The 21,845-nt window shown below is 49.4% G+C and overlaps 1 protein-coding gene across 5 annotated transcripts in view; it reads right to left on the minus strand.

Annotated features, from left to right (window-relative positions):
- Window positions 1–745: 745 nt before the first annotated feature.
- KSR1 (kinase suppressor of ras 1) overlaps window positions 746–21,845 on the minus strand; it is a 53,423-nt gene continuing 32,323 nt past the window's right edge. For 2 of the 5 annotated variants that reach the window (XM_027751663.2, XM_027751666.2), the window contains 18 exons: window positions 16,164–16,311; window positions 14,784–15,207; window positions 14,554–14,558; window positions 12,671–12,731; window positions 12,292–12,375; window positions 11,659–11,720; window positions 11,445–11,551; window positions 11,023–11,191; window positions 9,736–9,777; window positions 9,175–9,229; window positions 8,432–8,474; window positions 7,946–8,325; window positions 7,761–7,857; window positions 7,402–7,535; window positions 6,854–6,985; window positions 6,447–6,582; window positions 5,972–6,105; window positions 746–4,063 (listed from right to left, as the gene is read on the minus strand). In XM_027751663.2, coding sequence (XP_027607464.1) covers window positions 3,985–4,063; window positions 5,972–6,105; window positions 6,447–6,582; window positions 6,854–6,985; window positions 7,402–7,535; window positions 7,761–7,857; window positions 7,946–8,325; window positions 8,432–8,474; window positions 9,175–9,229; window positions 9,736–9,777; window positions 11,023–11,191; window positions 11,445–11,551; window positions 11,659–11,720; window positions 12,292–12,375; window positions 12,671–12,731; window positions 14,554–14,558; window positions 14,784–15,207; window positions 16,164–16,311 — 2,292 coding nt within the window. In that variant the 3' untranslated portion in view covers window positions 746–3,984. Of the gene's footprint in view, window positions 5,539–5,971; window positions 6,106–6,446; window positions 6,583–6,853; window positions 6,986–7,401; window positions 7,536–7,760; window positions 7,858–7,945; window positions 8,326–8,431; window positions 8,475–9,174; window positions 9,230–9,735; window positions 9,778–11,022; window positions 11,192–11,444; window positions 11,552–11,658; window positions 11,721–12,291; window positions 12,376–12,670; window positions 12,732–14,553; window positions 14,559–14,783; window positions 15,208–16,163; window positions 16,312–21,845 lie in introns of all 5 variants that reach the window. The other 3 variants (XM_027751664.2, XM_039387158.1, XM_027751665.2) reach the window with 3 other exon arrangements.

Genomic DNA, 21,845 nt, shown 5'->3' on the forward strand with positions numbered 1-21,845 from the left:
GAGTTTGTGTATTTTGGTTTTTTAAATCCAACACCTCTGCCCTTCAATTTTAATTGAGAACTAAATTATTCTTTATGAAAGACAACAAAGTTTAATTTATCTTAAGCTTTTTATTGCTTGCATATGAGAGATGTAGATAAGATGGATGACATGTAAAGTAGTGCTTTTATGATGTCTCAGGCCATTCCTGGCAGGACAGCACAATGCCATCGTTATTCCCACACAAAGCCTTTGGCAGCAGCAGAACATTCCCGGGATTAATTAACACTCAGCAATGGCACTTCCAGTGCAGAGCAGGGTCTGGCTGGCAGAGCTTTGCCCCACTCTGCAGGAAGGAAGGTGGGGACAGAACCTTGTGCAAAGGAGGGGGAAGGTGCTGGGAGTCCCAGAATGGCCTCCAGTGTGTGTGGGGCAGCTGCTCAAATAGTTCAGTGCTTCAGGAAAACTAAATGGCAGCTTCATTAACCATTTAATAATGTGGCTCATCATATCTGGGAGGGAAAACTTTGATAATTGCAAATGGACTCAACATCTCTTAAAGTGGCCTCAGTGTCTCCTGGTGTCTCTTGGGCTCTCTGGAGTGGCAAAGGGAACAGGAAATGCCAGGAATCCCCTTCTGCTGCGGGGCAGGAGCAGAGGGTGAAGGAGCTGGGGGGGGGTGTTACTGTGAGAATCTGCTCCTCTTCTACTTCAGCTGCAAGGAGATGGGCAGGGAAAGGTCAAACCACGACTCAGTAACGCTCACTTTATCCAGAGCAAAGATTTATTCACTGAAAAGATTCCTACATATCCAGAATTCCAGTAGCATAGAGTGCACTCTTAGGGTTTTTTTCCTTTTTTTTTTTTTGCTGGTTGCATAAACTAATACAGAAACTGTTGTTAATCCTAACAATTTGTAATTAATTTAATAGCAATTCTGGAAGACAGTTCATAGAAAATATAAAAAAAAATTTGTACTGTACAAAGTTTACATCACATTTGAAAAGAAAACGTGTCCATGTTCACCATGTTACAGACCATTTACATTCACTACTGACATGTGGCTCCTGTAGCAGCATTGTCACAGCTCCAGCGGGAGGGGACAGGACGTGTGACATGAACACAACCCAGGGACTGGCTTGGTTTGCTGAGGGACAGCAGGGCCCCGACCTCCCCAGGCCCTGTGGTGGCTCAGCCCAGTGCCACTGATTGACACAAAAATAACCCCAGAGACAGGAACTGGTCTGTCCTCTGGGCTGCACTGGGACCAGAGGGGCTGGGCTTGGTGTTTAAGGGCAATTTATGGGAGTTCCACACACCACCCAGGTCAGGTCAGATTAGAATGCCAAATTCCATTAGAGGCAGGTTTTGAACAACCCCCCGTGCCCAGGACTGCAGCAGGGCACGTTCCCAGCTCGGTGGGACACGTCAGCACACTGACCTGGGGCACAGAGGGGCAGGAAGGGTCCTCACAGCCAGGGTTTGAACTGCACGTGAGGGCAGTTGCAGGAAGGACAAATGGTGACAGTCTGTTGGGTTTTTTAATTCTTTGTTTCAATCTGGCTGCACACCCAGTGCTGGATGTGCTTCCCCAGCCCGGCCTCTGAGACAGAACCTGAGCACACGCTGAGTTCCCACCTGACCATCCCGGGTGTCCCAGGGGCTGCAAAGGGACAGCTGGAGGAAGCCCACGGGGGTTCCAGCCGAGAGGCAGCACTCCCTGCTTTGGGTTTGTGCTGTGCTGCTGTAATTTAAGCAGCACTTGTGGGAAAACAACTTCTGCTTAAAGCTGCTGACACAATTACTGAGAGAAAACAAACAGTAGCGAGTCCTGCAGAGCCCGAGGATGCAGGTGAACCTGCTGTGCCAGGAGGGGCTTGATTTGCCTTTACCAGGGGAGAGGGAGGGGAGCAGAGAGGACTGCAAGGCCACACCTGGCCATGCCAAACCCATTTCTCTTTTATGTCCAAGACACATTTGAAAAGTCTCTGTCAAAACACTTGGAAGAGGCTACAGCTGACACACAGGAGTGAAGGTCTCTGCTCAACAGAACTCAGGTTTTGTGCCACTTAGTTCCCCACACAAGGCAGCCGAACCAAGGGCTGGCACTTCGGTTGCCCACAGGATTTTAGAGCTTCCCTCCTCAAGCTTCAGGTGAAATCCTTGAGATGGTGGGGAAGGGGACCTGGGGGGTGTAATGAGCCGCGGCAGTTGGAGAAATGAAACCTGGCGAGTCCCAGGGAGCCCTAAGGACCTGTCTCAGCAAAACCAGGGCTGCACAGACAAAAACAGACAAGGGTTTTGGGGTACTGGGGGTCCTCCCACAGAAGCTGAGGAACATGGATGGGAAGCACAAGGGAGCCTCTGGTAAGAGAGACTGCAGTTAATTGGCAAGAGGATGATGAATCCATCACCTCAATGTGGTCACTGGCTGCTGGCTCCATAACCCCCACACTGTGCACTGAAGGGGGGTGTGTTTTTTTGGTCTTAAAACAAACCTTTGAAACAAGTCTGAGCTGTTGGACTGAGGCAGGGCCTCCAGACCCTTCCTGGTTGCAAGATTTCTGTTGTTCTTAAGTTTTTTACCCAAAACAACTGCTGGAGTCCTGTATTTTTCGCAAAGAGCTTGCAGGTTTAAATGGGACTGATGGTAGGTGGTGGCAACACTGTGTATGTGCAATGACTCTGAAGCTCTTAACAAGCTCGGTGCATCAAGGCCTTACTTAATGCATTTTTAGGGCCAGCTTTTCCCTTTTCCTGTCTCTCTTGCCAGGTACACTCTGGTCCCTGAGCAAAGACAATCCCATGATGGGTTTGCCTTTCCCCATGGGAGGAGAAACCCACACTGACTTCCCCGGTCACTTCCCCGTGTGTAGGATGGGGACCTTCTCTCCTCCCACAGTGTGCAGGGGTTTCGTTTGGGCAGGACCAGGGTGGTTGGCAGATCCCCTGGTGTTGACCAGCCAAGTGGCTTCAGCTAAATTTGCCTCCCAATGCTTCCATGTCCCATGACCGAATGCTCTTAACATAGTCTTCAACAGCCCATTCTACCTCTCAATCTTCCCAGAGGCTTGTGGGTGATCAGGGATGTGACAGATCCACTTGATGCCCTGTTTCTTTGTCCAAGAGCTTATAAGATGATTCTGAAAGTGAGTCCCATTATCTGATTCAATTCTCTCTGGGGTCCCATGTCACCCTGCAGCTCTGGAAAATGTCTTTTCTTCTACAGCTGCAACAGTGATGGGGCTGGAAGGGTCGAGGCTGTTGGACAGTGTTATGTTTCCAGAAATGCCACAACTTTAGGGAACTGGAACTTGTGCCTAAATTTCAAAAGAAGAATTTGCCCTCTGTGCAGAGCTGTGACATGTCAGGGGTTTATTTTTAAAAGCCAGCAAGTCTCAATTCCTCTGGGATTGTATGAGAAGGAGCAGGTTTTAGTGTGAGTTCTGTGGAGAAGAGCACTTGAGTCACTAACTGAGCCAGCCCCCATGGCAGGCACTCCTGCAGCAGGACATCTGTGCTGAGTTCAGGGTGACCCAGAGCTCAAACAGACCTCGGGGCTCAGTGCCTGCTTTGGGCAGGTCCCAGTGCAGCAGGCTGGGCTTTACCTCCATGAAGGAAACCCCCCTCTGGGAGGCAGTGCCTCTAGGAGCCACGTCGCTGTTCTGCTGCAACTGTCCCACAGCTCAGGGAACCCACAGCTCCCAAGGCAGAGCCTGGCTCCTACTGACCACAGACACAAGCAGGAACCAGAAACTCTTCTTCTATCTCAGTGCTATTTGAGAATGGCTGTAGTTAAACTTGATTCACTGTTTATTATGTTTAAAAAAATATAGTTCACACAAAAGTATCATGTAAACATTGTTTAAATAACTGCTGGTGCTCAGGCAGGACACGGGGCTGAGCTGATGGTCTTCAGAGGGGCTGCACCAGCCTCAGCACGGAGGAGCCACTGAGGGTTTCTGGTGCTGTGTGGGAGCAGAAACAGGTCACAAGGACACCGGGCTACAGCTTTGGGTTACTCGGCTCCAGGATCCCCAAGCCAAATCTTTCAAAACGCAGGACAACTTTGCTACTGTTAATGCTGCAGAGAGTGGGGAGGGAGAGGAGAAGGGAGGGGGAAAGTGTTACTGATAATTCTTCTTAAAGCTACAGCCCTATCCAAGGAGCTGAAATAGGTTCGGTTCTGCTCTCGTACCACCCAAAAGAGGCTCAAGTAATTAAGCAGCAAACACATGAAGTTATTCATGTGAACCCCATCAGTGGGAAGGAACACACAGACAATCTGATTTGCTCAAGCAGGAGGAACAGGAGGTTTTCCCAGGTACCCATAGTGGGGGGAAGCCTGACACTGGTTTTCAGGGAACACTTGGTTCCCTTGAAGTAGAAGGGAATCAAAAACTGACAGAATTCTCTTTGTAAGAGAAAGGGGGGGTTTGACAAGGTACATGAATAGGTTAAAAAAGCCCAACAGAACAAACCTAAACCCCTTTGCTCCTCTATAAAGGTGCATAAGGTGTCTCTCCCCTTGCTCTTGCGCTGTTGACAGAGCCAGAAGCACTTCCAGCTCAGAGCCTTCCCCACGGGGGTGGCAGCAGAGCACGGCCTGAGCACGGAGGAGACTCAGGGAGTGGATGTGGGTGTTTGTCCTCAGACAGCAGAAACCCTGCTGGCTCTTAGTGCATGTTCTCCTCTGCCCCTCTCCTGTCCCCTCCAAAGCAGTGAAAAAAGACCTTTTCTGAAAGGCACGTGTTTGCTGTGGTACCTGTGACTCTGCCAAGCCCCCACGAGAGTCGCTCTGCTGACCAGGGATGTAAACAGAAGCAAACCATAACATTCCAAGCACTACATCTGCGAGGGGAGGAGGAGCTGAAGGGCTTTCCTCCTCTTTTACACAGCGTTGTAGCTGATCCCAGCTGAGCCCCACGGGCCTGTTCTGGACACTGCCCATGGCCTGCTCCCAGTGGGCTAAGGACCGTCAGCTGCTCCAAGTGGAGCAAGGACCATCCTTCTTTCCACTCAAGAACTGGCCCTGGCTGCAGTGCTGCCCCCCCGGCCCTCAGCTCCTGCTGGTTTGCAAGTGGAGGTTCAGTCCTGGCTGTGCCAAGACAATGTCCCTGTCACCTTCAGCCACAAAGCCCCAGCGCCGAGGACACGGGGAGCCGGGACCCGCAGGACACGCCCCGGCGGCAGCAGTGAGGGCAGCCCTGACCCGCCGGGCAGGACACCCAGCCCAGGCTGGCACGGGCACCTGGTCAGGCAGGGCAGGTCCCTGCACCTTCCCAGGGGAGTCACAGGCTCCTGGAATGCTCCAGAGGGAGAGGAGGCCGCGGTGTTAGGCAGGAAGGTCTCGCAGACAGGAGTGGTTATTGAAGCAAACAGCCCACACCAAGCAAAGGCAGAAAGGAGGACTTGGATAAAGTGTTGATTATGTCCATGGGTTAATTTCGTGGTTTGTTTTTGCTTTTTTAATGGAAGGTGATTGTCCAAGTTGCTGGTTAGGATACGACACATGGAAGCATGCAAGGTGGAGCCCGTTATTGCACCAGTAGCTACAACCTACAAAGAAATATGGGAGGGAAGGGAAAAAGTCACCATGAGAGTTAGTTTTCAGTTATTTAAAGCAAGCCCTTGAGAACTAAATATTGCAAAGCTTTGACCAGGCTGGAGCAGGGGTTAGTGCACTGTGTGAAAGGATCTGTCAGAGGGGAGGGACACGTGTCTTCAGGGCCCTTCCCCTGCTGTTGGTGGATACTCTCTGACACCAAAGAGCTGGATCAGTTTGGATCTGCTGGAGGGGGGTGAATATGGCGAAGCAGGCAATGAACTGACTGAGGTGGCTTAACTGCATCATTTCCCAGAGCCAGAGAAGCAGAAGAGCACAGTGTTCCCCTCCTGTCTGGTCTGACAGCCCCCAAGAAGGCAAAAAAAGCTCAGAAACGGTCATTTACGTGGAGTGACATAACTGCTGGGAACAGCAGCAGGTACTCACTCAGCAGACTTCCAGAAGTGCCCCGGGTGGGAGAGCCGGCGGTTCAGTTTTGGCAGTTTTTCAAGCATATCCATGAGGACAGTGAAGCTGGGCCGCTCGCTCAGGTCGAAGGCCCAGCACGCCGAGAGGATTTCCTGCAGAGGACATTTGGGGCTCGTTACCTCACTTGGCTCACAGGTCAGCTGTGCAGACCAGAAAGCTGACTGAGCACTGAGACGTGTGTGAGCCCAGGCAGACACTGACTGCCCAACATAGGGCCCGGACACCCTTACAACCCAACAGTTTCCTGGTGCTGGGGAATGTCCACTTCTGCACAACAGCTGGAAGCATAGGCTTAGCCTCTAACCTGGTCTGCCATTCTCATCTGTTCTCTTTCCTGCCCCTTTAGAGTTATGAGTGAAATAGATTTCTTGAAGCAGCTCCCCTCTTTCTGAGAGACAGCTGTATGGAAGGACTCCTGCCCTGGGGTACTTACGTTGACTTCCTTGCCCAGACTGACGGTTGCCAGGAGCTGCCTGACGCCCTCGCCGCTGCCGATCTGCCAGATGAGTGCCTGGGCAGGCTGGGTCCTGAACGGCCACTCCCGGGCCTGCAGCTCATACCACACCGTCCTGCAAGGCCAACACACACATCAGGCCTTTGCCTGCCCCAGGGGAACACACCAAACCCTGACACTGCTCCAGCTTCTCCAGCTGAGCTATGGAAGGTGCACAAAGCTGTGCAGCAAACTCCTCCCAACCATGACTGCTGCAGTACTGAGGAAAATGCATCCCAGCTGGAATCCCCAGCCTGGGAGAAGGGGATCCCTGACTGGAAGGCTCAGGCCTGTAACAAATCTCACTTAGCAAGCTCTCATGATACTCTTGGGTGTTCCTTCCTTACCCAAAGGCATAGATATCTGCAGCTTTGGAGAAAGGCAGCTTGTCTTCATCTTTCCCTGGGGCCATCTCACGGACGATCTCGGGGGCCAGGTAGCACAACCAGTCATGAGGCAGCTTCAGTTCATTCTCCCTCCTGAGTCCAAAAGAAAGCAGCAGTACTGAAACACTGGTGTGTAGGTCGTATCTGTGCTTCACCTGATGCTTTGACTTTATTTACTCAAATGTTTTTGCTGACTATTTGTTTCTCATTTTCTTGCCATGTTAACAAATAAGCACGTCAGCCTGACTCTCCAGCCCACTCCTGGGCTTAAAGCTTTGTTTGATCTGTGCTCTGAGTCTTAATCCATCCATAACTTTCTAGCTCTGTGCTGCAGGAACTGTAGGAAGAAATCTGCTCAAAAAGAAAACAAAGCAAAAGTGCAGAGTGCAACCTGAGTGTGCACTAAAGCCCCTGACTCTCCTCGGTACCAGGTACTGCAGGAACCGTTTCCCTATTTGATCATCATTTGTCATTCTAAAGCTGAACCAAGCAGTGAAACCTCTGCTCACCTTCCTTCCTGAACCACACCCGAAATTCCAAATAATCCAAAGTCGGTGATCACAACTTTGCCATTGTCATAGAAAACATTCTTGGATTTCAGGTCCTTATGTACGATGCCCTTTGCGTGGAGATACCCCATGCCCTGGGAAATACAGCAGAGATGGAAATGTTGGAGGGGTTGGTATTATTGCCAAGCACACTTTGCTTTCTAAATACGAACTCCCTCTCATACCTGCAGTGTAAAGGATTAGCTGGGGACAGGGCACCTGTGGGACTTGTGCAGGAAGGTGTAAGGGAGCAGCTCCCAGCTCAGAGTGCAGCCCCCAAGCTCTGGCCTGGTGGCTCCGTTGGCATAATGAGCCCTTACCTTGATGATCTCCTGTGCTATCTGCCTGGTTTTGTTAATGTCCAGGGATATCTTGGGGTCCCTCACAAAGGAGTGCAGTGTCCTTCCTTTGCAGAAGCTAAAGGAAATTTTTGCATGTTACAAAAAATTAGCTAGCTATATATAATACTTATATTTTAAAAATAATAGTAAGATGCTGTCCTTACCTGGTAATGATTGCTAAGTGAGGGGGGTTCATGCAGGCTCCCATGAACAGCACCACGTTCTCATGCCGGGTCTGTCTGTAGTTCATCACCTCCTTTTTAAAGAGCTTGAGATGATCCTGGTTGTTGCCGTCGATCTCCAGCAGCCTGATGGCCACCTCCCCGTGCCACTTGCCCTTGTAGACCTTCCCCCAGCGGCCCTGGCCGATGGGGTCCCCCAGCTGGACCTGCTCGAAGGGGATGTCCCACTCCTGCAGGTACACGCTGGTCTGGCTGGGTTTGCGGTAGATCATCCCCTGCAGGTGCGGCCGCCGGTTCGGCAAATCCTCCACCTCGTCCTCGTCATCCTCGGGCTCCGATTTATTTGTCTCTGGTTCTTCCACCTGTTCCCAGCAAGGGAAGGGAAAGGTGTGCTCAGAGTGCCACGGGGGGGGCAGAGCAGCCCAGCAGCTGCTCCGAGAGACATTCGGGGCCAACCCGCGAACCCACCTCTGCCTCCCGTCCAGCTCCGCCCGGGCCTGGCTGGGCAGTGCTGCAAGAGAAAATAACATCTGAAATCCACCTGAGGTGGAAAACTGAGGGGGCTGCATTGCCATTAGGGGAGGGGGAAGAAGCCAGCAGAGAACAGATCCTGGCAGAGTTATTGTAGGTCAGACAAAAATGCAATTCCTGCTCCACATAACAGAGAAGGACTCTAAGCTCACTCTAGCAAACAAGGGACAGAGTCTGAAGTGATTCTCAATGATTAAGGGGCAGGAATTGATTTGGCAGTGGCTCTGTTATTACAGTGTGTTCCAGGAATGGATACTCCCATTCCTGCTCCTGAAAGCCCTGCAGTGGAGCAGCCCTGTGAGAGCTGGCAATGCAGGCTGCCAGCTTTTCCATGCCCTGCACTTCACATCCTGAAAGAGCTGTTTGCTGCAGCCCAGTGGGCCTTGCCCCTTGAGTTATAAAACTCCAACTTCTGTTGATCCCACCCTTCTGACCTGGGGACTGCACACCCCCCATAACCAGGTATTAAAGGCTTGGACTCCTTAGTGTCCCATTTAGAGTTAAGTGTCCTACTCAGCTTTATAAAGCTGGGGATACCAGCATCACCCTTGCTGACTAAAATTATCTTGTGAGTTCTCAGATGTTAAGACCAGTTTTGGCCCTAACACGGCATTTCTGGCCTGAGCTGAGGATTATCAGGTAAACACTGTGCAAACAAGAGGATTTCAAACTCTACTTACTTAGTGTCTGCAGCAGTTTCTGGAGGTTGTGCTGTTTGTGCAGGACTGGGAATTTCTGTGAAAGCAGAAACAGGGATGATACATCTTTTACACTTCAATCTCATAGATTGCAAGTTTTAACATTGCAATACCAATTATTTCCTCCTTATTCAGGAATTATAAACTCAATTACAGACAAAGTGATTTTATACTTCTATTCATTTAAAACTATGCTCATCTCTCCTATCCATGTTGGCCCAGTCCTCTTCCCTGGCCAGGCACAGAACCCTAAAAGTGAGTCTTTTTAAAGGAGGAACATGGATGTGGATAGAAGCCATAGCAGGAAGCTAATGTTGTACAGCTGAATATTCAAAGTTTCACCTCAGTACATAAATCACATCAATGCCCTGGCTCAGGGGAGAGAGAGGCCCAAGTATACACTGAGATAAGAGAAAGTCTGAATTGGTTTAGGCATGTTTTTTTAAAGCAGGATTATTGTTCTTTGGCAGCATGCAGAGGTTTACAAACAGGTTGTGTTTTGGCAGTAGAAGTTGGTTAGTAGAATTAAAACAATCAACTCACCTGGGAAGATAAACTGTTGTCTATGCTGAAGGTAGTAGGCAGCTTTTTAATTAATTGGGGTTTTGTAAAAGAACCGCAAAAAAAATACCAGGAGAAAAAAACAAAACAACACAAACAAGTTAGAGGATCATCAGTGAGTGCCCCAAGTGCATTCCATGAATTAGTCCCAGCTCACTGCTGGGAACAGATTAGTAGATTATCAGCCTGCTGAGGGGGAATTCCAGCACATGCATTGGGAGGCCCCTGACAGAGGACAGGTACCAAACACAAGCTGTTACCAGTCACAGTCTGGAGGGCAAACGGCACATTCAGACCCCCAGTGGCAGAAGCAAATGTAGAGCCCAGGAATGTCCAAGGCAGGCCCACGTGCTGCCTGGGACTGCTGCAGTGCTCTCTCATGTCAGCTTTGCAGAGGTGCCCCCCCAGAAGCTGAAGCTCATGAGCCATCTGCATTTTTTATTTTTATTTCAGTTTTTTAATTTCTGAGTACTTTGTCCCAAATCAAAGTAGCTGCAGTGGAATCCTTACACTAAACTGGTTCTGTTCCTGCTCCTTTTGAGCAGGCTCAAACAGCAACTTGCACTCACAGTTCAGAACCTGATGCAAAATTCAGCAGTGTTGAAGGCCAGATGTAGCAGCTACTGAGCAGCATCTGACTTCAGTTCCACATCAAAGGAGTTACATTTATTCTCAGTATGTAAATCTTTGCCCTCGTCAGAAATTCTTGCCCCTCTCAGTTCTGGTAAAAGCTGCACATTGGGGCTCTTAATCCATAAGGTATGGAGGGTAAACTCTTCTCCACCAGACATCTGTGTCAATGGTTTAACAATGGATGTTGACTGTGGCTTATATTTTGGAATGGCCTGGTAAAGTCCTTCACTGCAGTTCTCATTTTTACAGCCTGCTCCTGCCATCACCCAGCTCCTGATTTAAAGCCCCTGGAGAGCACACATAGCAGGCAGCATGCATTGTACAACACAAGGGGAAAGGCAGGAGAAAGAATATCATTTTATTTTAGTCCTTTTCCAAAAAGGAGAAAAGAGAAAGATCAAATCATTTAAGAAAGGTGCCAACATTCCTCAATAATGTTTCCTACAAAGGTCTTTTGCTGATACCCTTTAAAAACTTGTAAGAACAGACCATGTCCTTTTATCAGGTAACAAAATACACCTTCACACCTTGCTTAGGGCACAACCATGTACTCAGAAACCTTCAACTCCCTGGTCAGCCTCTACTTGCAGAGAGGCCTTTCTGCTCTGGACAGGTCTCCTAAAGAGAGGAGTTTACCTGGGAAGTTAAAGCGCCCGTCCCTCTGGCCCATGGGAGAGGGGTTGGGGGGAGGTGTTGCACTGGGAGGGTTGGAAGACTGGAAAGGTGCTGGGGAAGATGGAGTAGATGAGGTTGTAGAGGAAGGATTACTGCTGGAGTCCAGGTGGTTTATTGCTGGTGGATGCTCCTGTAAAGCAAGGAAAATCACTGGTGAGAAAACAGTAAAAAGGACGAATTGCCCTCAGTGTTTGCTGGACAACAGAGAGAGGGAAGTTGTTCCCAGCCCTGATCATGGCATTGTTTTTCTGAGTAAGCACCTGCAGCTGAGCACAAGCCATGTTTTACACAGAGAAAATGTCACACAGCAAAGTCTCCTGCAACGTGAAAGCTCAAGGTGCCATTTTGGCTCCAACCACCAAGATCCTGCTGCCACCACGTACCTTTTTAGTTAGTGCTTTGGGGAGAGTTCCAAACTGTGGTTCTGTGGGTCTGTCTACTGGATTATTGATATCAGAGGGGACAGACTCTGTTCTTCTTATTTTTGCTACTGAAAACAGGTTGAAGAAGGGAGAAAAACAGCTTAAATCAGAGTTCTTATTCTTGCTATACCATCAATTACATTGAAATGCCAAGAATTTGTAGAAAATTACTTACTGGGAAGGAAGGATATTCTACAAGCAGGTGCCTCTTTAGTACATTTGTTGTGACATTTTAATCTGAAAGAGAACCATTACATGTTAAATAAGGACTTGTTCTTTCCCAAAAAGAGGAAGCCTACCCTTAATTTGTAATTCTTATGCTAATCTCAGAGGGAGTTCTGGAATGCCCAGGCCCCAAAGCAGCAGCATTCATATGGAGAATCCTATTATGTGTGTCATTAGACTCATGAAGGCCATATACATTTCTTAGCATCTGATTTATTTTTAATATAGCTACTTTCACTGACTCTCATCCAGCAACAGTGAAGCACTAAAATCTCAGTGCTCTGGACTAACAACTCAGAGAGAGAAGCAAAAATTAAAATCCTGGCTGTTACTTAGGGATCCAGCTCCCACTGCAAGATTTGCCCAGGATGAGGTAGGAAGTCTGTGGCAGGGAAATAAATTTGGTTCATTCATGTGTCAGGCTGACAACCTGAAGTGTGAGTTGTTCCAAAGCATCCCTTTGCTAGGTCAGAAGGACTGAGAAATGGTGCCACTGCCAAGAGTGCATCCCACCAAGAGCTGTGTTACTGCAGGCTGTAATGAATCCCATTCCAGGCTGTTGTGACCATCCCTGTGTGCTCACCTGCAGTACTTACACTTCACCCCGAACATCATGCTCTTCTGACAGACTTGGCAGATCTGAGACAGCCAGGACTTTGTAGAAAACCTGAGTAGAGACAAGGGGAGAAACTGGTGTTAACTGGTGCCTAAGGGAAAATGAACCTTTGTGGGTTCAAGTACAGGCTGTACTTGAGCTCTTTGTGAAAGGGGCAAGGGGTGGTTGGTGCAGAGCCCTGGCTGGGCTGATCCAAACCCACCTCAGAGCCCTGTCCTCCTGGGCTGTCCCTGTGTCCCCCTGGGCTGTCCCTGTGCTGCTCACCTGTGTGTCACTGTCCCCTGGGCTGTCCCTGTGCTGCTCACCTGTGTGTCACTGTCCCCTGGGCTGTCCCTGTGCTGCTCACCTGTGTGTCACTGCCAGGCCAAAGTCTCTTCGTACCGTCTGAGGGGATCCCTGGGAGAGCTCTGGTGGGGAACAAAAGGAGGGTTTAGGGAAGCATTGCCCACACCTGCTCACCAGTGTGGACAGAAACCAAATGGTCACTGCCACAGTCAGCCCCAGCAGCCCAGAGTGTCAGCACCACAGCTCAGACTGTTGCTGCAGAGCTGCTGCAGCTCCTGCCCTTGCACTGGTTTCCATTGATTTGATAAATCGTGATGGTTTACATTTAGGGATTACAGAAGTCCATCTGATCAGGCCTAAGCCATTCTTAAAGTGGAAAGTCAGACCTTATTCCTAACTGGTTTACTTCCAATTGGTTTACCACAAATACCATCAGCCAGTTTTCCTGCAGTGTCAGCAGATTTCAGAATGTTCTTTTTCACTGAAAATTATCTCAGTTTTTTAGACGGGGTCAGCATGACCCAGGATAAAAATGTATATGTGAGCTCACTTAGTGAGCTGGTAAGTGCAGAAAGGGAGACCTAGACTTCAAAAGGCCAATCCAGCACTCCAGTGGTTAGAGCACATAACTTTCTGAAAACTCTCAAATACTCAGATTCTGGCATATTTCCTGAACTAAATCTATCTAAATATTCCAAATCTGGACTAAACTCAAATCTGCAAGTGTCAGCACAGCCAGGGCTGTTGGTGCTTACACAGAGCCAGTCTCTCACTTGACCCTAGATGGCACCAGATTCTTTTTTATCATTAGTCCAGTGAAGTTTTAAAGGTGTCTGTGGTCTTCAGCCTCTTGGGCTGCAATGGTTAGCTGCTTTTGCAGGGAATATTGCTGGTCTAGTGTGGCCATCCAAAGGCACAACCATCCAAATGGATCCCAACACAACTTCAGATGGCTGTTAACATGGGATAAGATGGATAAATCCTCACTGAAGAGTTCTAATGAATATAAACCAGCCTGGGGTTGACTGGGACTCACCAGCCCACAGCAGAGATTTTAACCCAGCCAATATGACTGCATGCAGAAAAGCACTGAAATCCTTCATTTCTGTCTGAATTTATTCTAATGCTTTTTTCATTTATTGCACAAATTATGTCACTCTCCACAGGGAAATGCTCAGATTGCTGCTGGCATTTTCATCTTATAGTCTTCCATTCCTGAAAGTAATTCCTGGGGTTTTTGTTTTAAGGGGCATTGGATATATGTGCAGTGCTATACTGTCCTTATTTGGACTTTTATACTTTTTTTAATGCTTTGATGCTTTTGCACCCTTTCCAAGCTGCTCCAATCTCTCTCCATTAGGTTTCAAGGTTACAGGTTGTGTCTGGGACACACACCCCTCAGAGTAGCTGGAACTCCCAATAGCATGGGCATGGCACTGGATAAAAACACAGCCCTGGTCCTGTCAGACATTAACCACGTGAACAGACTCCTCAGCACCAGGGGAATATTCCACATTCCAGCACTTGCTGAAGCTTTCTCAGAAGGCTGCACATAAGTGTCTAATTTCATTGCAGAGACACTGGGCAGTGAATATCCAAAGACACCAAATGGTTAGATATGACATTTCTAGTACCAAAAGGCATCAGTACCAGCTGTCTGAGGTAGAGACAAGCACTTACACCCAAACCCCTCCCTTTAACCCTTGAAACATCACTATTCCTTTTCCTTGCTGTTGTCATCTGAAAAAACATCAGGTACAAAAAAGTAAAAGCCCTGCAGTTCTGCAGCAGGCCAAGCTCCTGCTCAGTTAACAGAAGCTCTGGGATAGGAGGGCCTGTGGAGACCCTCCAGAGGCTGCACAGGGATGACCAACAGGGAGCTGACAAGCACAGGTTCTTCTCTCTCAGCAAGGCACTGCAGACACCCCCAGAAGAGTCTCTTACCGAACCTAGAAAGAAAAAGAGATATATTTTTTTTTAGCCACCATATTCCTGTGACAGGATTCACACTGGGCTAGAACAGGAGCTGCTGCCTGCAGCATTTGCTGTCAGGTTTGCAAACAGCCCTGGTTTTGCACAGGCTCCTGAAGCTGCTGCAGTGCCAGCACTGTCCTGCCTACACGTGGCACAGTTTGGTGGGGAGAGCTCCAGCTCCAGTCAGGGAAAGAACTTACTTTATCGGAGGAACTTCATCTATCCTGTTTCCCAGCTGTGATTCGTGGGACTTGCTCCTCGTGAGGGTCGGGAAGTTGGGCAGCAGCTGGAAAACCTTCCGGCAAGGGGGGGGAGGAGTCCGTGGTGGCTTCAGCTTGTGGCGCCGCTTGGCCTGCGGGGTGGCCGGGGGGGTGATGGTGATGCTGTGAGTCCTGGGTGCCAGCCTGCCCTGGGCCGGGGGCACCAGGGGCTCCAGGAGGGTCTCTGTGTGCACGGAGGGGCCGAGGCTCTGCAGAGGGTCTGTGGGGGGGGCCGTGGGCACGGAGCCACAGCGGGGCTGGGGGCTGGCCCTGGGCACGGGCAGGGCCGCGGGGTCCGGGCAGGAGCCGCCGTCCCGGCGCGCCTCGGGCGGGGTCACCAGCACGTCGTCCTTCAGCTCCCCACCTGAGCAGAGAGCAGAGTCAGTGCCTGGCACACGGGGCAGCACCTCCACACCCACACGGGCTGCCCTGGGCTCTGAGGTGCCCCCGTGCAGGGGGTGTCGTGCCTGTTCCATGGGGATGGAGATCCCAGGGCCTTCAGCGAGGCCCAGCCTGGTAAATCTCAGCACAGGGCCTGAGTTTGGCTTCTGAGAGACATATACCTGCATTTTTAAAAGTGCCATTTCTGTCTAAGTGAATGCCATGACTTCTGAGCAATGGCTGCTTTGACACAGTGTGGATGGGAAATATTTGACAGCCTGGGACAAGAAAGATTAGAAAAAAGGAAATATGAAACTGAGCTGTTTGCTGACTTTTCCATTAACTAATCTTTATGACTTGCAAATGAATGAACTGTCATAATACCAACAGGAAACATCACCTTTCAGTGACAGATTGATAATTGCTACAAAGAAAGATGTAATGCATGTTAGCACCAGTCTGCTAGGAGAGGCTCCTGTACAAACAGATTTTACAGTGCCTTTGGAAGTGCCTGGGGAAGGTGACAGGGCTTCTCTCTGAGCTGGCAATGTGAGGGGAGGGGATCACATACACGGAATCTGGTTGTATTTGTTAGGTGAAGGATGTGGACTGACTGATGGAGGACGAACTGGAGCATTAGACACAACTCTGAACAGAGAGGGAAAAAAGATATAGTCTATTGAGTAGGAGAGGATATTTCCTCATACATTTATTTCCATTTATTTATTTGACTTCATGTCAAAACCAAATCCAGCTCAGGTCTCTAGCTGTGTTTGATCAGTGCATCTTCATGGACATGCAAGAGCTGCAAACTGACAGTGGTTACAGAATATACCACAGACACTGTCTGGAGGGTTTGCAGATTCTCACGTGAAAGGGAGCAGGATGGGCCTGGGTTGCCAAGACCCCAATCCCATGTGAGAACAAGACAGTCTGTACCTGATTCTGTCACCTTCCGTAGGCAGCTCAGTGCCCCGTTGAGCCTGGAGCACTCCTCATCTCTGGCACCACACCTCTTCATTGTTTCCTTCACCTTTGACTCATTCATTTCTAGTAAGGCATCCAAGGTCAGCTCCTCTGGTATCCTCTGCAGAAAAACAAGCCACCTTTTTTTACTGTCCATATCTAAATAGGACTGTCACCTGTTGTTCTGGCATACTTTGAATAGTGCCCTGTCTCACTGCCTGGTCTGACTCATGATTTACTCAGTTTGGTAGTGCCCCTCTCTTAACAGATCCAGCAGTGCCCAACAGCTGCTCCCTGCCCCCTGCCCCATGTGTGAGTGTGCTCTGCAGCACTGGGGCTGGGCACTGGCTGGTATTTAAGTCAGGTTTAGAGGTGATTGAAATAGTCTTCTCCCCTACTGGAAAGCTTTCACTCAGTACTTTTGCAAAGCTACCAATGAAACAACTTTTTCCTTAAAAATAGCAGTCAGAACCAAAACAGGCCTGAAACCTGAAAAAACGTCAGATAAAGATATTTGGCTTTTTAGTAGTGAAGTGAAAAGCAGAAACAGTGAGGAAAATTACTTCTTTTCTTGAACACAAAAGAAATGTTTTGACAGAGATAGCGACCTCCTCCTCCTCCTCATGCATTTTTCCTCCATCAGAGAACCAGCCTTACCCGTATCCTGCCTGGAGAGATATTTGTGCAGAACTCCTACTACGTCTTAATACACCAAACCCCCACAGAGATAAGGTTCAGATCAGGCAGACACAAAAGATACAAGAGCCTGGAAAGCACAAAACGATCTGGTATTTCCTGACACAGAACTGAGCTGTGTCTCTCTCTCTTCCCCCATTCAAATGTTTCCAGTGTAAGTCTGCAGCAATTGTGGTTAATAAACAAAACCAGGATATTTAGCCCAGATACCCAGGAATTTCCCTGAAAGTTCTGCCTAAACAAACCTCCCTGTTGCCTACTCTCACAATGAGATCACAAATTTCACAATATTTGGCCTCTTTTCTAAAGCTTCAGCTCCTGGAATCAAGCTATATAAAAGGGTTTGAACTTTTATCTGAAGGGGAAACTCAAAACTGTGTCTAAGTGCCTGGAGAAACAGAACGCTGGAAATCCTCTAGTCCTTAAACCTCACTTCCGACTCCAAAGCAAATGTGAATGTGCTGAATGTCCTTTAACAATTGCATCTTTCTTAATCCAGACTTGTGCTTTTGAGAGCTGACGCAGGACTTTGAGCTGTGACAGTGCTGAACAGCCCCAGCCTTTGGAGCTTTGTAGGTGGTAACATGGAGGGTAATCACAGAGTTTCCATTTTTAGTAACTGTGGCATGGAGCAAAGAAAAAGAGTAAATTAAGAAAGGGCAGAAGTCTAAGAAACACATCCTGCATCTTCTGTCACATGTCCTGAGCCGGATGAAACACAAAACACAGCTGACTCAAGGAGAGCCCAGGAATTTAAATGAGCAGCAAGCACAAAGCAGGGCCAGAGCAGAGCCAGAGTTCAATGAAGTTTGGATCGATTTTTTTCCATAATTAATCTTTGCAGAATAACAAAAGCACAGACATCCCAGCTGATGCTGGGTATTATTACTCATTTTTCTGCACACCTGCAGCATCGTGATGCAGGAGTAAGACTGCCCCCAAAAAGCCCATTCCTGAATGATTTCCACTTGGATAAAATGCAGGAAGCTCAAAGACTCCAGTAAAAACAGTGCAAAATCTATCTCCTGGGAACCCTGCTCTGATATCACACTCCAAAGGACAACATCCCAGGGGTCTGGATGCTCAGAGTTGCACCCGAGATGGGTTTGCACAGCTCCAACACTGCAGCACGAAGGCAGCACAGGTTTGCCCACACAGAGCCCCAGAGAGCTGGGCTGGGAACAACAGAACTGCCCCAAGTCCTTCCTACAGTCTGTCCTTTCCCCAGAATCCCCTGAATTCCTCTCCCTGGATTCTCACAGCAGCAGCTTTGTCCTGCCACGCAGGGGGCAGGCCCTTGGTGACACAAAAAGGGACCCGGACAAAGGTGGGCCAAGGTTTAGTGCAACATGGAGACAGCTCTTTACCCCACCCCAGGTGCCCCTGGCTCTGGAGCAGGGAAGCCAATGGTGCCCTGTTAAGTGTAAGGGAAAACAGTGTCTCACAAAAACATTTATCCCATTTCATGCTGTCACAGTCTCGGAGTAAGCGCGATTACAGTGATGTAATTTTTGAATTATCTTGAAACATTTCCTCACCCCATTAAGAAAACAACCCTGGCTACACAGCCCTTGTTCTAGGCAGCAGCCTCATCCCAGATCCCAGCAGGAGCTCCCCAGCCCTGTCACCCAGGATCCCCTCACCTCCCAAGCCTTCCTGCCACACATGTCACCAGTAACTTATTAGAGCTGTCAGTGAGTCAGTTGGTTAAGTGGAAGAAACCTGAGGTTTCCTCAGAAAGCAGAGCTTTCCCCCCACTGCCAGTGGCAGCTGGAATGCAGGGCCAGCTGGGGTGGGACTGGTGCAGGACCATTGGGGATCTGGTTTCTCCAATGCCTGTTCTGTGGCAGGAACCAGCCTTCCAGCTGGATCAAGGATTCAAGCCTTCCTCATTGCAGAGAAAACACCTGAAAACAATTTTTAAAAGACACCAAACTACTGAGCTCTTCCGAGTGTCAGGGACTTTTCCCTTTGTCCATCCGTTTGCAGGACACAGTCTCTGAGGGGGCTCCACAGCCTGAGTTCACTGCTCTGTGCTCTCAGCTCAGTGTGTGGCCTGGGATGGTCCAGCTGAGCAGCAGAGCCCCCCCAGCTCTGCACTCCCAGCACACAGACCCTGACAGAGGGGCCTGGGCCCACAGGCAAACTCCAGTCTACTCTTTTGCTCAATAGTTTAATTTTATAAAGACAGAATAGCGAGTTGTAGGAAAGTATAAAGTACAGAAAAGGAGATTATATTTAAACAATCCCAGTGACCTTGAGCTGGGAGAGCTCAGACTTTCTGAACCTGCTGCCAGCCCCCATGACACGCGACAAAAGAAATAAGCCTTCACCGAGGGGGAGGGAGGGGCAGTAAGAGGCTTTCTTTAAACAGCCACTCATGTGCTGCACATATGTGGTGGCTTAATATAAAACTGGCCAACCTGATCCCTGTAAGACTGGCCTGCAATGCTTTAGCTCTGTGCTAGCCCCCAGCCAGTGTGACAGGCCACTAGTTCAGGGGGGCTCTGGGAACAGGTTCTGCTGCTGCCCTGGCTCAGCTGTTGTGCTGGGGGGAGAGTGGCCCCCTGAAGGGCCCTGACAGGGTCCATTGCAGAGGGGCATGTGGTGGGCCCCAACCCCTCAGTGCAACTCTGGGTCCTTGCACAGGGGTTACCCCCAGCACTGAGGGTGAGAAATGTGGGTCCATCTGACCTCTCTTTACTTCACTACCCTTTACTGCTTCTTCAGTGGGTGCTGAGGCTTCTCAAAAAAAAGCTTTAAAAATGCAGGTTAAAGGCTTGCATTAAAGCCAAGCTCAACACCACCTCCTTGGGCACACCTTGCCTTGACAGAGGAAGCTGCAAAGTATTCAGATAGTATTCTAATAATAAGGTCAGATTTAATTAGGAGAGAAAGAGCAGGAGAAGACAGAACCTGCTTTCAATCTCCAGCACCTCAGTAAATCTAAAGCCTTACCACAGTAAGGCTTCTGCTCGGCAGAAGTGATGCTAAAAAGCCCAAACCAGGAAATCACTCCTCTCTACAAGAGGTAAAAGGACTTTCCTATAAAGCCCTCCCACTTATCAGACACAGACTGCACTTAATGGGACACGTTTGAAGAGAGCAGAGTGAGTACCACTGCATCCAAGGAGCCATCCAAGGGTTAGCCTCAATTAGTCTGGGTGAAGAGTTCACACAAGTCTTTAATCTTGTCTGGTGTCCAACTTAAATCCCTGAAACATGGCAAAAATGCTGGTATCTAACACAGTGGAGGGGTTATTTTTGGTAAAGATTCCACCCTGCAGATAAGCCTATGGAGCTAATGCTGCTGCTGCACTCTGCAAAATCAGCCTGACCTGCTCCTCGACCCAGTAGCCACAGCTCTTCCTGTAAAGCTGGACAGTTGTCAAGGCCCCAAATGCCTCCTCTCAATCAATACATTCCCTCTCCAATCATCCTCCCGTGAAACAGCAGATGCTGGAAGAGAAAGCCCATTACATAAGGTGCTTAAATTCCCACTGATAGCTCTAAGCAAAGCATGTAAAGATGCTCTTAAGAACATCTTGTGCCTGCTAGTTGTTATTTTGCTCTGGTTTTCTGGTGCCTGGAGAAGAAGGTACTGAAAAATTGTTGCATTATTAAATTCCTGGAGATTTTATGGGCATTCTGGAAAGCCTCTCACATGAAATTTCCAGCCTGCATTAAGCTGTGAGCATAACCAGGCTACGGTTTCACCTGACATCACCCTCCTCGCTGGCCCCCCTCGCAGCAGGCGGGTGAGAGGAGCTGCCAGGCTCGGGGCATTCCCTTCCCCTGGCTCTCTGGGACAGGACTGCTGCTGTCACTACTTCTGTGGAAGGCAGAGGTAGCAGTTGCAGACCCCGAGGGAGAGCAGGAGCCTGGGGCCGACCTCAGGCCATGAATGATTCACCTGAACAAGGCTGCCAGGGGCACCTGCACCCTTGGCAGGGGAAGGGAACCCTTGCAGTGGGAAAGAATATTTTCCAAGAGCTGTTTACATTGGGGAGGGACCTTCAGCTGGAACACAGTGATGGAGTTTTAGCTCAAGGAAGCCTGCAGGACAGAGTTAATCTGCATATACACAATTAGCACATCCAGGATCTCTGCTATCTGGTGGTCCAGTCAGAGCTCCTGCTGCCAGACCCATGGAAATCCCCAGCAAAGAGCCACAGTCCTCGTGGCCTGTTCATGCAGATATGCTGACAGACAGAGATGGGAGGATACAGCTGTGGAAACCTGATAGGCTTAGGCAGATCTGCCTCTTCTATCCCCATCCAAAGCAAGGATGCATGCACAGAAAACCCTCAGCACTGCTCTGACAACTGATCTGCTTCAAGCTGGACCACACTCCATGCAAACAGCACCCTCTGCCCTGGGCTCATGGTACCAACCCCTGGCCACTGGCTCATCCTCTGCAGATTTTCCCAGGGGCAGCAGGAGACTCTGGGCAGACAATTCCTGCTCAAGGCATGAGCTCTTCCTGCTCTGCTCCCCCTGTGCCCAGCGTGCCCCTGCCTTGCTCAGCTCTGCTCTGACAAGCAGGACTTGGCCATAAATGAGGAAGGAGATGGGCTCCACAGGCAGGCAGGAGGTCCCACAGGAAAGTACCTACACTGGAAGTCAAATACATCCCCCAGGTGGAACAGCCATAAACCAGCCACAGCCACAGCACTGCTGCCTCTGCTCCCACAGCCCCCCTGGGTGCACAGCCCTGCTGCTGGATGGCAGCTCCTGGTCAGGATGTGCCTTCCCCGTGCATGGCAGTCACCCACTCTAAAAACAGCCTTCCAGGCTTGACTGACACCCACCCCTGCTCCACGGCCGGCCCAGACATGCTTCACAAGATGATAAGGAGATGACTCTGTTCTTAAGTTACTTTTTAAGACAGTGACAAGTTACATGTGGGAACAAATACAAGTTATGTTTCTGGGAAGCACAACGTAAAGGCAGAGAGGA

This window comes from Pipra filicauda, unplaced genomic scaffold, assembly GCF_003945595.2.
Source record: "Pipra filicauda isolate LSUMZ 115617 unplaced genomic scaffold, ASM394559v2 scaffold120_size2142806_pilon, whole genome shotgun sequence".
NCBI lineage: Eukaryota > Metazoa > Chordata > Aves > Passeriformes > Pipridae > Pipra > Pipra filicauda.